At 63.8% G+C, this 20835-nt stretch overlaps 1 protein-coding gene across 1 annotated transcript in view; it reads right to left on the bottom strand.

Moving 5' to 3' along the window:
* The window catches only part of COL11A2 (collagen type XI alpha 2 chain), a 66267-nt gene that overhangs the window by 24213 nt on the left and 21219 nt on the right, over positions 1–20835 (bottom strand). Inside the window, exons 16-39 of the mRNA XM_044425491.1 lie at positions 20251–20304; positions 19351–19404; positions 19139–19192; positions 18907–18960; positions 18021–18074; positions 17712–17756; positions 16779–16832; positions 16632–16676; positions 15748–15801; positions 15538–15582; positions 15353–15406; positions 14553–14597; positions 12607–12660; positions 11819–11863; positions 10937–10990; positions 10746–10853; positions 10590–10643; positions 9470–9523; positions 7642–7686; positions 6409–6462; positions 4817–4861; positions 3811–3864; positions 3669–3722; positions 1617–1670 (exon numbers count right to left, since the gene is read on the bottom strand). Of these exons, the coding sequence (XP_044281426.1) occupies positions 1617–1670; positions 3669–3722; positions 3811–3864; positions 4817–4861; positions 6409–6462; positions 7642–7686; positions 9470–9523; positions 10590–10643; positions 10746–10853; positions 10937–10990; positions 11819–11863; positions 12607–12660; positions 14553–14597; positions 15353–15406; positions 15538–15582; positions 15748–15801; positions 16632–16676; positions 16779–16832; positions 17712–17756; positions 18021–18074; positions 18907–18960; positions 19139–19192; positions 19351–19404; positions 20251–20304 (1287 nt within the window). The remainder of the gene's footprint in view (positions 1–1616; positions 1671–3668; positions 3723–3810; positions 3865–4816; positions 4862–6408; positions 6463–7641; positions 7687–9469; positions 9524–10589; positions 10644–10745; positions 10854–10936; positions 10991–11818; positions 11864–12606; positions 12661–14552; positions 14598–15352; positions 15407–15537; positions 15583–15747; positions 15802–16631; positions 16677–16778; positions 16833–17711; positions 17757–18020; positions 18075–18906; positions 18961–19138; positions 19193–19350; positions 19405–20250; positions 20305–20835) is intronic.

The raw sequence follows: 20835 nt of genomic DNA, 5'->3' as shown, positions 1-20835 counted from the left end.
GCCCCTTCTGCCTCGCTCTGTTTCTATGAGCAGAGCCGGCTGGAGCCAGGGTCAGACTGGATGGCCTGGAGGCCCCTTCTGACTCGCCCTGTTTCTATGAGCAGAGTGGGCTGGAGCCGGGGTCAGACTAGATGGCCCCGGAGACCCCTTCTGCCTCGCCCTGTTTCTATGTTTCTATGAGCAGAGCGGGCTGGAGCCGGGGACAGACTAGATGGCCCGGGAGACCCCTTCTGCCTCGCCCTGTTTCCATGTTTCTATGAGCAGAGCGGGCTGGAGCCGGGGACAGACTAGATGGCCCCGGAGGCCCCTTCTGCCTCGCCCTGTTTCTATGTTTCTATGAGCAGAGCGGGCTGGAGCCGGGGACAGACTAGATGGCCCCGGAGGCCCCTTCTGCCTCGCCCTGTTTCTATGTTTCTATGAGCAGAGCGGGCTGGAGCCGGGGACAGACTAGATGGCCCCGGAGGCCCCTTCTGACTCGCCCTGTTTCCATGTTTCTATGAGCAGAGTGGGCTGGAGCCGGGGTCAGACTGGATGGCCTGGAGGCCCCTTCTGCCTCGCTCTGTTTCTATGAGCAGAGCCGGCTGGAGCCGGGGTCAGACTAGATGGCCCGGGAGACCCCTTCTGCCTCGCTGTTTCTATGAGCAGAGCTGGCTGGAGCCGGGGTCAGACTAGATGGCCCGGGAGGACCCTTCTGCCTCGCTCTGTTTCTCTGAGCAGAGCCGGCTGGAGCCGGGGTCAGACTAGATGGCCCAGAGGCCCCTTCTGCCTCGCCCTGTTTCTATGTTTCTCTGAGCAGAGCCGGCTGGAGCCGGGGTCAGACTAGATGGCCCAGAGGCCCCTTCTGCCTCGCCCTGTTTCTATGTTTCTCTGAGCAGAGCGGGCTGGAGCCGGGGACAGACTAGATGGCCCGGGAGACCCCTTCTGCCTCGCCCTGTTTCTATGTTTCTCTGAGCAGAGCGGGCTGGAGCCGGGGACAGACTAGATGGCCCCGGAGACCCCTTCTGCCTCGCCCTGTTTCTACGTTTCTGTTTGGGAAGAGGCGCCTTTAGGTACCCAGGCCCCGAGTCGTTTAGGGCTTCAAATCCCGGCACCAGTACCTCGAATTGGGCCTGGACCTCAACTGGGAGCCAGTGCGGGTGGTCTGGGACTGGCTTTATAGGATCCTATCTGCCAGTCCTCACTGACAACCTGGCCCCCTATTCTGGCCAGAGTGACATTTCCGGACCGTCTTCAAGGGAAGCGCATCCAGAGTGCGTCACAATAGGAGACGAGGGAGAACCTCCTCCAGGCCCTGCCTGTCCAGATGTGGTCGCAGCTGGAACAGCAGTTGAAGGTGACCAAAGGCACTCTGGGAAATCCAGGGACAATTTGGCATCCAGGAGCACCCCCAAGCTGCGGACCCTGTCCTTCGGGGGCACGTGGCCCCATCCAGGACAGGCAAGATGTCGCCCCTCTGGACAGACGAACCCCCACCAGGGTATCCCCGTCTAATCTGGATTAAGCTCCGGTGTCCTAGCCCTCCTGAAATCCAGCATCCAGGCCAGGCCTCGATTCAAGACACCCGCGGCCACACCTGCGTCCGAGGAAAAGGGACGGCGGGGCTTTCTTTGTCTTACCTGTGGTCCCACGACCCCCGGACCTCCGGGGGGGCCGGTCTTGCCTTGGAAGCCCTGCGAGGAAGACGAGGAGGGGGAGAGGGGGGTCAGGACTCTCCGGCCGTCTCCTTCTGCCCCAAGCCCTCCCACGGCCCCGACAGACCAGCCGGCCCGGCCCTGCCTGAGTTGCACTCAGCGCTGGCAGTCACCGATGCTCGGACTGGACATGCGTGACACCCCTGAGCATGCGCAGAGTGCCCGAGGAACCAGGGAGGCTGCCGTGCGGCAGGGTGGAGCGTCGCCCCTGGTCTGAGCCCGGTCTACCCCTGCCTTGCCCAACCTGGGCTCCCTGAGGTGCCCGGCAGCAGTTCAACTCCCATCAGCTCCCTCCAGAGAGCCCGGTGGGCCAGACGGATCTCGGCCACCCCGCAGCCGCTGTCTGGGGTTTCAGGCAGAGAATGAGCCCTCCCAAGCCCCCACTCCAAGTTTTGCATGCGAAACAGGGGCACCCCCCCACACACACACACGGCTCTCCAGGCCAGGGAGCTGCGGAAATAGCTGGCCTTCTGCCTGTAAGCTCAGCCGGGCCGGCTCATTTTCCAGTCCGGATGCAACACACAATCTGGGGCAGCTTCCCTGGCCCCACGGCTCCCCCCACTGGGCAAAGCAGACCAGGCGATGCTCCTGCCCCAGCATCTGCGGACGGGGGGGAGGTCATGCCAGGTAAGCAGATTCCCCCACCCCCCCGGCATCTCCAGCCCCCGGGGATGGGCGGCAGCCCCCGAGACCTCCCTGCGGGCCGTTTGCACCTGCCCCACCACATCCGCCGGGAACCCTCTCCCTGCCTCCTCCACAAGCCCCCGAGGTGGGGGGACACAGCCTGGGGGGGGCAGTCCCTCCTGGCTGATCGGTGGCTGGCAAGCAGCGGGGATTGGAGGAAGCTGGGGTGGATCCAGCAACGCACAATGTAACCGACAAGCGTGTAACCTGAGAGTAATGAGGGAGTAACACCGCACAGGAGAATCCCAAGTTAAATGGGGGGCATGGCATGAGCGGAGATGGCTGGAGCCGGGGTCAGACTAGATGGTCCTAGAGACCCCTTCTGACTCGCTCTGTTTCTATGTTTCTGTGAGCAGAGCTGGCCGGAGCCAGGGACAGACTAGATGGCCCAGAGGCCCCTTCTGCCTTGCTCCGTTTCCATGTTTCTATGAGCAGAGCCTGCTGGAGCTGGGGTCAGACTAGATGGCCCAGGAGACCCCTTCTGCCTCGCCCTGTTTCTATGTTTCTATGAGCAGAGCTGGCTTGAGCCAGGGACAGACTAGATGGCCCGGGAGGCCCCTTCTGACTCGCTCTGTTCCTCTGTTTCTCTGAGCAGAGCTGGCTGGAGCCAGGGTCAGACTAGATGGCCCAGAGGCCCCTTCTGACTCGCTCTGCTTCTGTGTTTCTATGAGCAGAGCTGGCTGGAGCCGGGGTCAGACTAGATGGCCCGGGAGACCCCTTCTGCCTCGCTCTGTTCCTCTGTTTCTAAATGACAACGAGGAGTAACTAGCAGGGAAGGAGTATGAGATGAGAGCGGCCTCTGGGGTGCCGGTCTGGCCCAAGAGGCTCTTCCTCTGGGCTTTCCAGCACACGACCTCTAGGTGGCGCTGTGCCGCAGCAGAAGAACACAGCCACGGGAGGAAACACCCACGGGCTCTTTCGCTTTCTCAAGCAGCACCCCTTTTCCTCACCCTGAGAAACCTTCAGCCTTAAATAAAGGAAGCAGAACCAGTGCGGGAGGGAGGGAGGGAGGGCACACCGGCTTCCAATCAACCCTAAGTAAGGAACGGCTCGCAAAACAATAAATGGCTCGAGTAGGAAAGCTCTGTATTATCAGAGGATTGAAAACAGGGCTCCGAGAAGTAGCGATTTACCTGGAAAGACGGGAATAAGAAGGAAAAGGCAGAGCAACTGAGCAGAAATAAGCAGGAGAGAGTAGCGGCTTTGGAGCAACCTAGGAGGAACCACAAGTGTTCGGATGCTAGCGGCAGTCCCATTCCGGGGAAGGGCGAAGCATCCGCGGGGGGCACTTACGACTTCTCCCCGCTGTCCAGGGTGGCCGGGCAGCCCGTCCTTCCCGGGGGGGCCCTGCAGAAAGGCAAAGGGAACGGGTCAGTGGCCGGAAGGGGGCCAAGGCGGCAGCGGCTGGAGGGCCACGGGGGGCTTGGCTACTCACAGGGGGTCCTTTCGGTCCGGGGAATCCATTCGGCCCTTGTGGCCCAGGCAGCCCCTGAGGAAGAAGAGGGGAGGCGGGCTGTGAGGAAGGCAGGGCCCACCCCCCGCATCACAGGGGAGGCAAGCCGGCCCGGGCCAGCCATGCCCGAAGCCGCGTGCCCAGGGACGGCAGAGGGGCCTGGGCCTGAGCGGGCTCCCCACACCCAGGCTGCTCTGGAGCTTGGGTGCAGCTCCCTGCTGTGTGGCTGCGCAACCTGCGACCCTGGGGCTTCCAGCAGCAGCCGGGGGGCTGCGGGGACCCCACGCACCGCTCGTCTTGCGAGCCTAGCAAAGGGAAGGCTGCGGTTCCCTTGCCGGCGCTGGGGCTGGCAAGAAAGCCCTCCCTGCTACCTCTGGGTGCCCCAAGGAAAGGCCGGGGGGCCCGGCAGCTGGCCCTCAGGGGGAACGCCCTGCCAGGACTGGGGGAGCGTGTGCGAGGACACGAGGATGCGCTGGCGCACGCGCAAGCACCTGTGCGCTCGACCATGATTCCAGCGCGGAGGCCCGTGCGGAATTCCTGGCGCCTTGTCCGCCCCCGAAGTCTGAGGTACACCCCGGGGCTGAAAGTGCTGCCCCCCCGCCATTGCTTGGCCGAGGTCTCGCCCTTGCAAGCTCCAGGCACCCCCAAAATTTGGCCCACTCGCTTTGGAGGACGCCCCTCCGGACCAAACTATCTCCCAAGCTTTTCCCAGATTCTGAGCGTCTAACTTTGTCTCTCTCCACCCATGGTGGGCATGTAATGAGCGGAGCCGGCTGGAGCCGGGGTCAGACTAGATGGCCCGGAGGCCCCTTCTGCCTCGCTCTGTTTCTATGTTTCTATATCCTTCACTCATCTCAACTCATCAAGGCTGCAAACATGTCGGAACCGTCTTATCCCCAGTACCCCTGAGCTCCAGAGGCTGCAACGGTGATCAACGCGCCCGCACTTGTCGCTGCAACATGGGGGGTCGCATCCCCCGATCACTCACCCGCTCCCCGAGGGGCCCGGCCGGTCCTTCGCTGCCAGAGATGCCCTGTGTGGGGGGCAGACAGACAGACAGAAAGGGGAAGGCGGTTAAGAGGGTGTGCACAGACCCACACGCCCCCGAGAGGTGTGGGAAGACACAAGCGAACCCTCAGGGACAGCAGTGCGCACAGAGAGCGCATGCGTGTCTCATTCACTTTGTGCCCGGGCACAATCTCGCAGGGGCCGCTCCAGGCATTGAGCCAGATTCAGTAGAGGGATGAACGCAAGCGTGCCTGCGCTCGCTCGCTCTCGCTCTCTCTCGCTCTCTCTCTCTCTCACACACACACACGCACACGCACATTCTCCAGCTTGTCCCCTCACTGGGTGAAAGACACACAGGGGCAAACATTGTGCAGTCATTCCCGCGGATTGTGTCCGGCACGGAAGGGGTTCCAAGGCATTCCTCAGTCCCATAGGAGAAAGCAGCCTCAGAAAACCGTCAACCGCATCTGGCCCTCCAAAGGTTCCATCTCCCATTCTCCTGCACCACTGGTTAGGCTGGCTGGGACCAATGGGAGGGGTGGGCCGAAAGAGCTGCCATGCCAGGAATCGCCTCCCCGGCTGCCAACACGCCCCGAGTGGAAGCAGCTCTCTGGGCCCCATGGAGGCAGGCAGGAAGGGGGCCGGGGGGAGGGGGGGAGCAGGTCCGGCGGAGCCAAGTGGAGGCCTTGGAGGGCAGCCCCATCAAAGCTCTGTGTTGTGAGAGTAGCTCCCGCCCATGTGAAGACTGGATTCCAAACAGAGGTGCCCCCCCTCCCTTCCTGTCCCAAAAGGCTTGGCCCCACCCTCAGGGAGGGTCTCGCTGCGCGGGGGTCAGACAGAGGGGATGCTGGCTGCCACCGGACTGAGCTGCTCATCCTGCTAGACACGGGAGGCCCAGGTAACGGATTCACACACACCTCCTCAGACGGCCCCTCCTCCCGGGGTCTCCCCCCAGACCCGAGGCGGTCGGTCCCCAGCAGCAGCCTGGGAACTCTCGCCGGGCACCTGGACTTCCCGGTGGCCCCCCAACCCCACCTCCTCCTCTGCGCTCGCATTCTGGGAAGGTCGCAGAAATGCCGGCGTGTGTTCCAGCCACCGCCTGCTTACGGTGCACCATCATCCAAGTGGATGAAGCAAGAACAGATCCTTTGCACTATATAGCCCATCATCCCCAGGCAACGAGACCAAGGGATGATGGGAGGTGGAGAGTTCGGAGAGGCCCCTGGCCTCACCCCTGGAGAGGTGGAGAGGCTCGCCGCCTGCCCCCGCGGGCAGCAGGGGTCCCCCACTCCGGGACTCCGGGGTCCCTCTGCCTGGGCTTGAACCTGAGGCCTCCGGCTGGCAGATCCGGGCTCCGCTGCTGGGCTACGGCCGGGGGCTCGGTAGTCACCAGAAACCTTTCAGCCCAGATGGCTCTTCCGCTCAGTGTCCTGCCCTCCCTCTGCTCGCACAGGAAACGGGGTGCCGAGACCCCCGTCCAGAGCCTCTGCAGCAGCCCTCTGCCCCCCAGCACCAGTCCCCAGGGGGACCACCCCACACCCTCCCTGGTCCCTCCCCGCAGCAGCAGCCCACCTTTGCTCCGGGCTTTCCGGTGGCTCCTCGGGGCCCACGCTGTCCTCTGGGGCCCTGCCGAAAAATGGGTGGGGGAGAGGAAGGGGGTGAGCAAGCACTTCCGGGGGCCCTGCTGCCACCGGGGCAAGTCCAGGGATCCCTGATGGTGCCCGGGCGGCCTGAACAGGGAGGTGGCGACTGGACGCGGACGATTCAGAGCGAAGAGTGCCCCCTTCTTCCCGGGCGCCCTCCAAGGGCAGATATCTTCTGGGGCAGCGTCAGGTGCCAGAGAGGATGGAAGACCAGGGCCAGCCTTCACAGCGGGAGCATCTCATCCCCCAGCTAAAGCGAGAGCAAACAAGCAAGCTTCCGGTCCTCTTGGAGGAAAGCAGGCTGGGAAAGCTCAGCATCATACTGCTGCAGGGTGCGCGCCGCTCGTGTTGGCCCTTCCTGCAGCGGAGGCGTCCGACATGGAAGGCCGGGGCAGGTGGGTGCGGAAAGAGGCATCGGAAGGGGGGGCCAGGGCGGCACGAGCCCCTGCCAAGGGGCCCCTGCTCCTGCCGAAAGCCATCCATCTCTCCCGCGTGGCCTTCCCAGCCACCAGGGAAGCTCACGGATCCCTCCCTCGCGCCAGGAGAGGCCCCGGGGAGACCCCCACTGCGGCCGGCCGCTCTTGCACTCCTGGGATTGCGCCCGACGGGCACGGAGACGGCCCGGCCCGGCCACTGCTGAGCGGCGGCCACATCCGTGGGCAGCTGGCTCTCGGGCGCCTGGCACGCGGGCCAAGCCCCCCGTGGGCCAGGGGGCTAAAGTGGCCACTAGCTGCTGTGGCCATCTCTGTACTGCCCCACGGCCACGCTGTACAGCCCCGTGGGTTTTGCCCGCCTTTGCCTGGGCTGGGCTGGGCGGGGGATTGGGCCGAGGCCCCCCTGCCGGCCCCCCTGGGACTCCAGCCCCTGCCCCGGAGCACGTGCCTTCGTGAACGGGGGGTGCAAAGGCGTCCCAGGTCGCTTGCCGGAGGAAGCTGCCCCGAGCGCCCGCAAGCGATTTTGCCTGGCACCTCTGCAGAGCAGAGCCCCGGCCGAGCAGCCGGGGCCGGAGAGGCAGATGGGCGCCTTCTGCAAGCCGCTCCCCCAAACGATCCCTCTGGGGGCTGCGGGGCAGCTCTTCTGGGGCTGAGCCCTCCTCTGGCAGAAGCACGGCGGAGCTGCCCCCTCCGCCCCCTCCACCCCCGTGCCCCCTCTGGGTACTCACCAAGGGTCCCCGCTCGCCTCGAGGCCCGAGCTTCCCGGAGAGGCCCTGGAAGGAGGACGAGAGGAGAGAAGGGGGCTGAGCGACGGGCACGGAGGCGGCCGCCCCATACCCCGGGCCCAGACCTGGGGACACCTGGGCAGAAACGGTCCTTCGCTTCCCAGCATTCCCGGCAGGCACGCGGCCTGGGGAATGCTGGGAGCTGCGGGGCTTCCCTCTGTCCAAGTGCCCCTCAAGATCCCTCTGCCCCGGGAGCCGGAGGGCTTTTCCGGTCTGAACGGGCAGCAGGGGACACGCTGAAGGCCAAAATTTTAGGCTTCTCCAGCCGAGGGCCTGATCCCGCAACCACAATGCTGACTGCCCAGGGCCCGACACCCGCCTACTTCCCCGGACCACCTCCGCCTGTTTTCTTGCCTGCTCGGGAGCAGCTGCAGGTGCTCCGGAGCACACGCAGCGCTGTCGGGGTGGGGGGCAGAGTGCCCCCAGTCTGGGCTAGGACAGTCTCAGTTACGGAAGCAGTGGGAGCGTGACCCTGCAGCAAGAGGCCAGGCCAGCCGGCAGCCTCTGCGCTCGCCCTGGTCCCTTCCCGGCTTGCGAACCCAGTGGGGATCCGGCTGGATCTGCGGGTTCCCAGCCTTAAGAGCCAGACTCCAAGCACCCACCAGACGATGCTCGCGTGGACCGGCTGGGGCCAACCTTCCCCTCCTGGGCAGGGCGGGTTGTTCCTGGACCCCCGACTCGCAAGGCCCGGGAGGGGTACCAGCGCAAACAGCTGGAGGGCTGGGGCATCAGGGGCATCCCGTGGGGCATCAGGCCGGGGCTTGGGGGAGAGGAACTGCTTCGGGATGAGCCCCCCTGAGAGCAAGACGGAGGGCGGTGGCCGCTCGGTGGCTCACAGGGCTGTCGGCCTGGAGGGGTGAGGAAGCGGCGCAGACGGAGGCTCGGCTCCCCCAAGGCCGGTTGCTTCCTGGAGAGGGTGCCGGGAGACCCACGGAGCCCCCCGGAGCCCCACCGACTCCGGTGCCCTGCGCGGTTCTGCTCCTTCTCAGGGCGCTTTCACCCCCGCGGAAAGCTCCCCGGAGGGGGCCTCCTGGACCGGCTCTGGCGCACTGCGGTGCACACAGCGCACCTGGCTCCCCGCTTTCCCAGCAGGTGTCTGGGGACGGGCATGGTGGGGGTCAGGAGAAGGCGGACCAACCAGTCCCGAAGCTCGGGTCAGTGGCCGGGTGTGCAGCCTGGCCTAGCTGGGGGTCACACTCCCCCAACACAACTGTGTGGACCAGGCAGTCCCCAGCTGTGAGCCTCCTCCCCAGACCCATGGATCTGGCGTCCCTCCAGCAGGGCCTTTTCAGTAGTGACCCCAGCAGGAGCAGCACCCAATCTTCCGAAGGAGGTTTGCCCCGCCTGCTCCCCCGCAGCCAGTCGTTTCCGGCAGCAGAAGCCCCTTCCAGGCAGCGGAGCTTTTCAGCCCGGGCTTCCCTGCTCTGACGTCTGTGCGGCCACGCCACGTTGGCCCGGCCCGTGGGGATCGCGCCATTTCGGCTGCTCGCGGCCCCCCACGCACGCACCCAGCACTTCGCGCGCGGCGGAGCCCTAGTCCCAGGGCTGGTGTCCTCGAGCCAATGCGAGAGTGTGCAGGTTCCTCGCTTCCCCCGTTTCCCTTTGGCACCATCTCCCCACACCATCAAGCCACCCCCCGCTCCATTCTCCGCCAGCCTGCGCGGGGCCACTCAGGACCCCAACGCCGACTCTCCAGCACAGTCATCTTACCCCTCCTGGACTCGGGAGAAGCCCCCAAACGGGGTGGGGAAGGGGGAAGGGGGACACTTACCCGGCTGCCCTTCTCGCCATTGGTCCCGGGGAACCCCGGGAAGCCTTGTGAACCCTGCGGGGAAAGAGACCGCTCGTTAGAGGAGGGAGGGAGGGATCCCGCACACACAGACCAGGCCTCCCTGAGGTGAACCAAGGCTCGGGCTCCGGAGAGCCGGGGCTGCTTTGCAGGGGGGGTAATTTTTCCCTACAAAATCGACAAGAATCGGCGCAGGTGCCTTCAGCCCAGAAGCACGGCGTGGGCATTAATTCTGCAGCATCGCTCAGAAGACCAATGCACCTCCTGAGACCTCCAGCGGGAATGGGAAAACGTGCCCCTCACATCCGAGCCAAGATGCTCCTGCGCCAGGATCACTGCGCTTCCGCAACTCCCTTTTACGGGGAACCCGGATGCGGCTTCCAGCTGCCCCGCCTGATCCGAGGAGCTCCTTCGGCAATCCGGTGCAGCTACATCCCGGTCCGTGAGCTGGCAAAGTATCACCGAACCGGCCCCCGTGCTGTGCTCTTTTAGGCGTCTGATGGTTTTATTCGTTTTCGAAAAAATTGCATCAATATACTACCTTTTCTCTACTCGTGAGGAACCCAGGCCATTGAAAGAGCTCCATTTTACCCACACAACAGCAGCCCTGTGAGGGTGAGCAGCTGGGTCAGGCCACCCGGGGAGCTCCATGGCCAAGCGGGGACTGGAACTTGCGTCTCCCCGGTCCCACTAAGTCCTAGCATGCTTCAGTGTACGGCTTAGTTGTGGCGAACCATCCCGAGAGGTTCAACAATGCAGAAATGCATTAGGTAAATAAATATAGGCATGTTGCCTTTAATTAAGAGCTTCCTGTTCGCTTGGGGAAACAGCAAAAGATTGCACTTTATGTTCCTGAGTGGTCTCTCATTTGGGAAACAGAAATCCTAGGTTTCCATGCATCACTGTAAAACACATCACAAACATAACATACATAAAGCACTAATATATTTTAAGCACATTACGGTGCCATAAAATAAGGCAGAAATGACAAGGAGGAAGCCTCTAAGTAACATTGCAGGTGAGCTTTTCTGGATAGGTTTCAGCAGTTAGTAAATAACTGCAAGAGCCAGAGAGAAAGGCCACTCTCTGGACAGTTACTGACCTTGGGGCCCTGTCGGCCTGGGTAGCCGGGCAGTCCTGGTACACCCAGTTTCCCCTGCGAAAGAAAGAGGCATATGAGCAGGAAGCCTCATGCACACAGGGAGCCGGCCGCAATCCAGGGCTGGGAAGTCCAGGAGATCCGCCGCCAAGCCCTCACCTTCTCTCCTACGAGCCCTGGGGGGCCCAGGTCTCCAGAGGGCCCAGTCCGGCCTTTGGGGCCTTCGGGGCCATCCTCCCCTCGGGAGCCTGGGACGCCATCTTCACCCTGAGCGCAGAGAGAAAGCAGACAAGGTCACACGACGCCAGGACCAGCGTGGAGACAAGCAGGGGGAGAAGGAGGGCGCTTACCCGGTCTCCTTTCACACCCACGTCACCCTTGAAGCCGGGAAAGCCTTCTTCCCCCTGCAGGAAACACGGACAGGGGTGTCAGGGGCGCCGGGACTCCCCTCCAGCCTCGTAGCCCTGAGAAGCACCCCTGGTCAGAGGGGGGCAAGAGGAACGAGACGAGGGGCTGTTTCTTTCCCTCTCCCGTAACACTAAAACTTGACGGAACCGAGGGGTGGAAGAGACGGAAGCGCTTCTTCCGCACCGCGGGACCCACTGCTGCAAGACCAAGCGATGTTCCCCACTTAAGCGCCTCTCAGGAGGGACTCGGGGGAGGGCCCTCGGGGGCTCCTAGCCCTGGTGGCCGGGGAGCAGCCTGCCCGCACGGCCGGTGCTGCCGGGGGCTCCCCGGAGAGGCATCCCTTCGATGGGCCGGGGGCCGTTTGGTCTGATGCAGCGGGACGGCCGCGCTGGCCCCCCCGAGAGACCCACCCCGCCGCACGGGCGGCCTCCCCGGCCCCGGCGAAGACTTCGAGCGGCACGATCCGTGCGTGCCCACCCGAGCCCGGCCCGGGGCACGCAGGGCCACTGACTCTCACGCAAGCCCCCGCCCCGTGCTCTCCTTGGAAGCTGCCCCGCAGCTGGATGCTCGGGGCTATTCCCGGCCTTTCCGTCTCCGCCAGATGCTTCCAAGCGCTGCTCCGCATGGTGTCCTCCGAGCCGAGGCTGCGGCCGTCCCAGGCCCCAGTTAGGAGGTACTCCACCCACCCCACATTTAGCCCAGAGAATGGGGCGTTCCCCGGACGAGTGCGGCTCGTGTCCTCCCCAAACCCCAGAATAGAGCGCGTGGTTTTGCCTGGCCCGGTTTCCTCTCCAGAGCCGCGTTCCCGGGAACACGAAGCTCACCTTCTCGCCCTTGTGGCCTTTCAAGCCACGGATTCCATCAATTCCCTGCAAGGCGACAGAGATGTTAGGCTGGGAACGGAGGGCAGGTGGGGGTGTTATCCTGAAGAGGAGGGGGTGGGAATGTCCCCACTCTGGAAAAACACGTTCCCTAACTGAGGGGCAGTGAAAAAGTGTTGACTGCAACACCCATGTTCCCCAGAGAGGATGGAATCCTTAGCCAATGAATGAGGGAAGCCACAACCCCCGTGTAGCCCCACTCTTCCCAAGGCCTCCTGGGCCAAAGGCCACCATCTTTCTTTGCTTGCCAAATGGCTGTATTTTTACAGTTGCTGCCCAACGAGCCAAAATTCAACAGGTGAGCAGAGCCGGCTGGAGCCGGGGTCAGACTAGATGGCCCGGGAGACCCCTTCTGCCTCGCTCTGTTTCTCTGTTTCCTGGGGCTCAAAGCACAGCAGCAGAATTCTGCACCCTGAGCAGCCTTGGAGAGGGGGCGATGTGGATGGGGCCAGGTGGGGAGGTGCCTGTCTTGTGCCAGGTGCCCTTCGGCCCTTCGCCGCTCTTCCCCATGAGCTCTCCCTCCTCTTGCCTTGGAAGATGTGGGGGGAGGCTGCAGAGCTGCTCCCCAGCACCGCCCCCCGCAAGCAGAGCGTTTGCTGCTGCCTCGACCCAGACTCCCCAGGGTCTCGGGTCCTCCCTCCCCGGGGGCCCAGGGGAGACGGGGAGCACAGTGGGGCTGCACCACTCAGGCAGGGATTCGGGGCGATGGGGTTCGTCACACCCACACCTACCTTTCCACCTCGAGGCCCTGGGTAGCCGATTGGACCTTGCGGACCGGACGGGCCCTGCAAGAGGGGAAATGCGGCAGCAGGTCAGGGGAGGGAGGCGGCATCGGAGCTGCAAGGGGGCTGGGCAGAGCAGCGTCCCACCAGCCGGAGGACCCCCCCTCTCCTGAGGGCCAGGGCTCTCCAAATCCCCCACTCGCTGCCGTGCCGCCTGCCCCCTTCAGGGGATGCGCCAATTTGCTTCGCTCCATGGCAAGGAAAGGCATGCAGAGATGCAGGGCAGGCAGAAATTCAGCAGGAGTGGCATTCCCCACCAGGACGTTTTGTGCTGCGACCGCATGGCTTTCTGCCTGTCCTGCTAAAAGGAACCGGGAACGAACGGACCCAGGAGGAACCACACTCCGTTTCCCTGCCTGGTTGTTCTTCTACATCGCCCGACTTTACTGCCTGTCCCTGGGCCCTGGGCATCGAAATATCCTTGCATGCCCAACGCCGGAGTTGTGCAGCCTGACATGGTCCGTGCCTGTTTCGCTCACACACAGACACACACAGAGACACACACGCAGGTGCTCCGGGCAGGTGTGAGCTGTGCTGCCCCCTGCTGGAGGGGAAGGGCTGCTGGACAGGCTGGCTGCTGCGTCGCTGGCTCCTGCCACCTGCTGGCCACAAAGGGCATTGCACGCAAGTGGGGGTCCCAGAGTCATGCGGGCAGCCCCCAGGGAGAGGGTCCTGGCCCTCCTGACTAAAAAAATATATACGGCACGATTTTCTCTTTCCTGCGGGCAGCATTAATTAATGTATTTATCGCGAGCATTTATATCCTGTCCTCCCGCCAATTTATTTGCACTGCATACGGCCCAACAGCCAACGCAATTCATTCCTCTAAATAATGACACCCCCTTTTCCAGCCTAAGCAGGCTTGCTAAGGCAGCCAGGAAGGCTTATGGGGGGCTACCCCCCTAAATGCCGTGGGGTTTCTGTAGGGCGGCATCGGCCCCATTCGTTCACGGCAGCAGAAGCAGCCAGGCCCCCTCGTTCTTCCCTTTGGCCCCAAAGCTCCTACTGCTGGTGCCGAACTTTTCCGGGGAACCGAAGCGGCACCAACCCCGGACACCAGCAGCCGATTCTGAGTCGGGGAAGGGCTGGGGCCGCGTGGGGAGCTGGCGTGGCTGGACTGGGGCGCCGGGGGGCGGGAGGCGACCCAGAGGCCGAACGGGGCAGCCCTGGATCGTGGCACCGGAGTGGACCAGCAGCCCAGCCCGGTGTGGGCCGTGCCCAAGGTGGGTCCCCTGGAGTCCCGGCGGTGTGAGTGGGGGCGCCAGCCCACCCTGCTGCACCCAGGCCGGCTCAGCAGCAGCACCGTCAGGGGTCTCCCAGCCGTCCCAGGGCGGCCCCCTTCCCCAACACCCTTGAGACCAACAGGCTTGTTCCGGCCCCAGCCCATGGCCTGCAGCCCGCTTCCTCAGAAGGGGGCACACGGGGCCACGCCGGGGGCTCGCCGGTGGAAGCCTTCCCCGTTACGGCCATACAGCCCCTTGGCTTCTTCCTCGGCGGGAGAGCGGCCTCCGCACCCGTCTCTCGCCCTCTCCCCCCGCACGTCTCAGCGCAGAGCCCTCGTCCCCGCCATCCTCACACCAGCGCCTCAGGACCGCCCGGCTCCGGGCCATCAGCCGTGGCCACCCTCCCTCTGCAGTGAAGCGCCTGGCGCAGGCACGGGAATCCGCTGCCGTCACTCGGTTTCTGCATGGAGGCGGAGTGTCCCTTTGCTCCTTTCTCAGGGGGTCGCAATCTCCAGGCACGTGGGCGGCAATCTCTTATTTTTGCAAACTCCAGCAGGGCCGCGGTTGTCCGGACGACCATCCAGAGAAGCGGCCTCACAGGAGTGTGAGCAGAGGAGGGGCTCGCTCTGCAGAGGACCGCCCCCAGTGCCAGCATCAAAGGCTTTCCCTTACCTGGTTTCCTTTGGTGCCGGGGTGTCCCTCCTTGCCCGGGTGGCCCTGAGGGAAAGGGGAGTGGGGAGAAACAGGGCAGGAAACAGGTTGAATTAACTGTTGGCCACAATTTCCATCTCCTTTCTGAATCCTAACATTTCTGGGGAGAAGCCTTTCAACTTATGGACAACCTTCAAAGAAGCAAACAGCTTGCCTTGCCAGGGAAAAACAGAGGGCCAAGCAGGGTGCAAAAGACAAATCTTGCCCTGGCCACTCTTGCCCTGGCCAAAGTTGGGGCACCTCCTCTCTTCTATCACCAGATCTGAAAAGGCACATTTTTAAAAAGCATTTTGGGGCCAAGAAGTGGCCAGTGTGGCTTGGTCCACACACATTGGTTCTGGAGTTCAGCTGGGAATGTCATGAACATGCCAAGAAGGCCCAACGATCTGGTAGCATCTCACTTCTTTAGTTTAGTGGTGACCAAGCCCATGGAAGCAGTTCAGCTCCTGTTCAGTGTGGCAACCAAGCCTATGATAGAAGCTTACTTCCTGTTTCAGGTGGCCACTGAATACAAGGCAGCAGCTCAGTTCCTGTTCCGTGTGGCTGTCACCGCAACTCACCTCCTGTTCAGTATGGCCCCTAGAAACAAGGCAGCCATTCCCTTCCTGTTTAATGAGGCCTATTGGCTGCTTGCTGGTGATGTTGCAGCTCCTCAGGAAAAGCCAAGGAAATGGCTGCTAACTATTCCCCTCGAAAGTTGGCTGCAGGGCCCCAGGAGGGCCGAGCCAACGGAGGCCTGGCGGGTGCATACAGGTACTTACTGGAGGGCCATCAGATCCGGGCATTCCAGGGAGTCCTGGCTTCCCAGTGGGACCCTGAAAATGAGATACACACAAAGGACAGCGTAAACCCAGGAGAGCTGTGACAGCCCAACCCAGAGGCCACCCACCAGGGCATCTTGGAGCGTGCCATTAGGCCATGGACCAGGGGGGCACGAACAGCTCACCTTTTCTCCTGGGGGACCCATTGCCCCCTGCGGCCCTGGCAGACCCTAAAAGCAGAGAAGAACACCCTGTGAGACAGCCCTGGCTAAGCTCCCAGTATGTGAACCTCCAGGCCCCAAACCCCTCCAGGGGCCGAGAAGCCCAGCTCTCTCCCCCCGTTCGCCAGCCAATCCTTCCTTGCTGGATGAATTTCTGGCATCTCGGGCCCTTACCTGTGTCCCTGGAGTCCCCTGCTGGCCGGGGGGGCCGGGCTCTCCTTGCGGACCCTGGCGGAAAACAGAGCGGGTGGGGGGGTCACTGGCTGCAAACCGAAGGGTGTCGAAGAGCAGGGGGTGGGCTGGACTTCAATGGGGAGCTACAGCCACAGGCAAACGGGGCCTCTCTGGCAATTGGCAAAGCAGTCCTGGGCACCAGCACAAAATGGCCACCATGGGAGATGTGGCAGAAGCCAAGCAACCTGCCCCAGAGGCCGAGCTCAAGCAGAGGAGGGCCAGGCAAACAACTCCTTTGAACTCCACAGCCTTTGGCACCAGCGGAAACCCCCTTTGCAGTGGGGGAAAGCAAGAGGAGGAGGAGGAGGAGGAGGAGGAAGGGCAGAGGCAGGGGCAGGGGCAGAGGCAGGGGGATTCCTTCTCCGTTAAAAGCCTCACCATTCCATGCATTACATCTACCTGGGCAGGGAAAGACTCTCTGTGCAAGAAACTCCACAAGCACGTGCCTGGGCACACAGGTGGCGCCCCCCACCCCACAAGCCCGCCAAGCACATGCAGCCTCCTTGAAAACATTCCCCTTCAGTCATATGAAGGTCGCCGTCTGTGCATCCCGGGACGCGAAGGGGCTGCCGCTCCCACAATCCCCTGCGTCACGACGCCGCTTGGAGCACGCTGGGAACCGAGTGCCTTCTTCACGTTTGCACCCTGCTGAGAGACCTGCGGTGCGAGACCCCAGGGAAGGGGGCTGGGGCCTCTGGGCGCGCACGGGGCCCCCAGCTGGCTTCAGTGCATGACGGAGAGGCGGCCGGAGGGCAGAGCTGCCTCCGAGCGGTGAGGCGACCGGATCCTGCCCCGCCCCCCCCAGGCTGCCTGCGGACACTCACCAGATTCCCCTTCGGCCCGTGTGGTCCGTCGATGCCGCGCACGCCCTGTGAGGAGCAGGAAGAGGCAGACAGGTGGGGGGGCCCCCTGTGAGCGCCGGGTTGGGGTGCCCCTCCGTGCAAGGGCAGGAGCCCCTCCCCAGCACTTACCGGCGGCCCGGGGATCCCGGGGGGCCCTTTGGGGCCGAGCAATCCTCTGGGTCCCTGTCAGGAGGGGAGGAGAAAGGGGCAGGTCAGAAGGAGGCATGGGGGGGGGGCTCCTTTCACACTCACACGGGCTGCACGATGGTGGCGCGTGGGGGGGTGCTGGGGGGTGCACAGAGCACGAGGCTCCGAAGCTGGCTGGGCAGGATGGGAACTGAAGTCCATCCCATCCAAAGCCGACCGGCTCCCTTTGGTGAACAAAGCCGGCGTCACTCCCAGCCCCGGAGTCGTGGACATGGCGGGGGGCCGAGTCCTGAAGATCCAGGCAGCCTGTTTGGGGCCGCATCGCTTCTCTTGGCGTCCCCCACAACCCCGAGTGGGGCGGTCCTGCCCACGAGGCCTCCGAGCCGCCCGCCCAGCAGCTCGGGCTCGGCTCCGTCCCGCGAGGCCTCTGAGATCCTCAGGCCGGGCTGGGAAGTGCTCCTTGCGAGGGGCTGGGTCGGGACCCTGAGGGCCGAGGCGGGAGCTTCTGGGGTTCAGCCCGTGTGAGCTCTGGGACGAACGGACGGGCCTCGCATCTCCTGGGCTGGCCTGAGGAGCTGCTGCTTCTCGGGAGTTTACGACGCAATGGTCAGTGGAAAACAGGGTATCTGGAGATCAAAGAGCTGGGCCCGTCTGCCGGAACATGAACCTTGAGTGGGCTTTGCAGAACCCGAGTGGCCGGATTGGAGCAGAGGTCCGCACAAGCCCCCGACTCCTCCGAAAACTTGCTGGCACAGCTTGCTGCTAATCGGACAGTGCACGAAAAGGGATTCGGCCTGGCACCGTGGGAGCCAAGCAGCCAGGGGGATCCAGCTTGGGGGGCGGGGGGGTATTGTTCCGATCATGATAATGACCCCGAAAATTCCCTCGGGAGGTTCGAACGCAGGGGGCACCTACCGGCTCCCCGGGAAGTCCCCGTGGTCCAACTTCACCGTCGTCTCCCTGGCCGGAGAAAGGATCACAGTGTCACAAACAAGGAGCGTGTCGGGAAAGAAGCAGTTCCACGGACGCTGCTTCTTTCCACGTCCAGAAAACGTGCATTTTATTCCTTCTCTTGGCAGCCCCCACGTCAGCCCAGCGCCCAGCAGGCAGAAGTTCGCAATTGCAGCATCTCGCCTTCCTTCTTTTTGGAAAGGTAAGCTGCTAGTCCTCAAGGCCCTGAAGCACTATCTTAGAAACCGTGCTCCTCACCTTCCCCTAACTTACCCTCTCGCCGTCTTCCCCAGGAGAGCCAGGGATGCCCTGCACGCCGGCGTCACCCTAAAAAAAAGCAGAGGGGAAGGGGAAGTGAGGCCGCAACCTGCAAAGTGATCCAGCCCCGTTCACATGCTCCTCCGTCCAGAGCGCTCGTATTTATTCATTCGATACTTATGAACAATATTTATTCATTCATTTTTACTCATTTTATGGGCCGCCCCATTACTAGCCTCTCGGGTCAGTTGACAACAGGCACGGATAAAAAACAGCACAACATCCCGCAATTCACAATAGCATCACAAGGAAAACCGACCAAGTGTTAAAATGACGGGAGAATCAAAGGGGTTTTGCCTGGTGCCGAAAGGAATGAGGTGACGGCGCCAGGCGGGCCTCTCCGGGGAGCGTGTTCCAGAGTCGGGGTGCCACTGCAGAGAAGGCCCTCCTCCGGGAAGCCACGCTCCTGATCTCCTTCAAGGGGGGCCCATGGGGAGAGGCTGCTTCAGGCAGTGGCGCTCCCTGGCCGCCCCCCTGCACGGATCCGTGCGGCCCTCACCTTGCGAGGATCAGAAGGCCCGCCAGGCTCCGCAGGCGGCAGGACAGCTTTGCCCTGTGACCTTCCCACGTGCCCCTCGCATGGGAAAGGGGGTGCTTATGTCCACCCCACACGCCACGCGCCTGTCCTCCTGCGCCGTCAGCAGCTCTGCATGGCGCGGCAGTTCAACAGGGGTGGCTCGGAGACACGGACATGCAACACTGGGAAATGAGGAGAGGCTTCCCCGGTTGGGTTTCTGCCTATCGTGCCCCTGTGGGGAAAGCTGGGAGTGGGATGGGGAGGGAAGTCGGGGGCCCGAGCCGCAGTGGCCCCTGCCGGCCTCTCCTTCCCCACAGGACTCACCCGATGTCCTTTCTCCCCTGGAAGGCCGGGGAGTCCGTCGAACCCACGGTCACCCTGCGGAGGGAAGAGAAGGCCCGTCTCTGAGCTGGGGGGCAGGTCCCCAGCGCCCGGACTCAACGGGCAGTGCTCAGGCACCCTCCGGGCCCACAGCGGCTGCGGGGTGCGTGCCGCAGCCCCGGCCGGCCGGCCGGCCCCAGATGGCAGCCCGGCCCTTCCCCGGGGGTGCCCTCACCTTGACGCCGGGTTCCCCCGGCATTCCCCGTGCCCCATCAGCTCCGGCACGACCCTGCGGACGGACAGACAGACAGACAGGCAGGTGAGATTCAGGGCCCTCCCTTGGCCTCAGGCATTTTTTTATTTCCACCACCACCACCACCATCATCAGCTCCTTTTGGCTGGTGAGCCGTCTCAAGTCCTCTTAGGGAAAGGGAGGAAGAAACTTACTCGGCGGCCCGGCTTCCCTGGGGGGCCAGTTAGCCCTTGCGGCCCCCGCGGTCCCTAGATGGAAAGAGGAAGAAAAGGGGTCTTTTGGGGGGGCCGGATGGGGCTGCACATCTCGTCCCTCTGCTTGGTTTAGAGTGGGAAGGAAAGGAGGCGGGATGGGGGGGAGGCCTGGCCTGGGGGGCAGCTTTCTAGGCCGAGTGGGCCAGCCCGTGGGGCCACATGCCAGCACACGGGCGCCCCCAACCGGATTCCCCCACAGACACACGCCCTACCCCACACAGATCCCTCCTGCATACCTGCACCCCAGCCCAGCCCCCCACTCCCAAGCGCCCTCCACAGAGCCTGGGCACCCCCCCGCACCCCCACTGTGCACACCCCCTGCTCGCGGGCATGCCCCCTGCGCAGGCACCGGCCTCTGGGACAGCTCCCACCCTGGGGGGGGCTTCAGGGCCGCGCTGCAGGGTGGGGGGCCCTTTGTGCGGCCACGCACACTCCCGGCAGGGGGCCGAGCCCCAGCAGCCCTCCCCTTGGCCTTGGAGCCCTCATTTGGCATGGGCGGGGGGGGCTTCCGGAAGCCCAGATGTGGCACGGCTGGAAGGGGAGGTGGGGAGCCCCCCGTCCTCACCACCAGTACTTCTTCGAGGGGCCAGGCTGGTGGGCATCCTGGCGCAGGGCACGGGGCCAGGCAGAGCCAGCGCCCTGTCTGCAGGGACGGGGCCCCGGAACCAGGACTGCAGGGCTGCGCCCCAGATTTTCAGCCACCCCTGGGGGCTGTGGAAGCACCAGCGTCCTCTGAGCTGAAGGGCCGAGCCCAGGGTTCAAGCTGGAGGGCTGGGAAGGGGGGGGTTCGGGCAGGAAAGGGTGGGCCGTGTGCACCGCAGAGCTCAGGGGCCATGTTACCTGGAAGCCAAAGTCTCCGTGCTCTCCCTTTATGCCGTTGCTGCCCGGTGGACCCTGGAAGTGGAAGGGATAGACACACAGAAGCAGAGCGAGTCAGAAGGGGTCTCCCGGGCCATCTAGTCTGACCCCGGCTCCAGCTGGCTCTGCTCATAGAAGCAGAGCGAGGCAGAAGGGGTCTCCCGGGCCATCTAGTCTGACCCCGGCTCCAGCCAGCTCTGCTCATAGAAACAGAGCGAGGCAGAAGGGGCCTCCGGGCCATCTAGTCTGACCCCAGCTCCAGCCGGCTCTGCTCATAGAAGCAGAGTGAGTCAGAAGGGGCCTCCGGGCCATCTAGTCTGACCCCAGCTCCAGCCGGCTCTGCTCATAGAAGCAGAGTGAGTCAGAAGGGATCTCCCGGGCCATCTGGTCCGACCCCGGCTCCAGCCGGCTCGGCTCACGACATGCCCACCACATGCATGTCCAGCCTGTCCTTGAGCACCTTCACCGAGGGGCCTCATCCACCTCCCAGGGAAGCCCATTCCACACCCTCGGGGTCCCGACCACCCTGAGCCTTGGTTCCCGGGGTGCCAAGGACCCCCCTTTCCC

Source organism: Varanus komodoensis, unplaced genomic scaffold (genome assembly GCF_004798865.1).
Source record: "Varanus komodoensis strain SLA01 unplaced genomic scaffold, ASM479886v1 scaffold156, whole genome shotgun sequence".
NCBI classification, from domain to species: Eukaryota; Metazoa; Chordata; class Lepidosauria; order Squamata; family Varanidae; genus Varanus; species Varanus komodoensis.
This window is presented reverse-complemented; position numbering and strand designations above follow the sequence as displayed.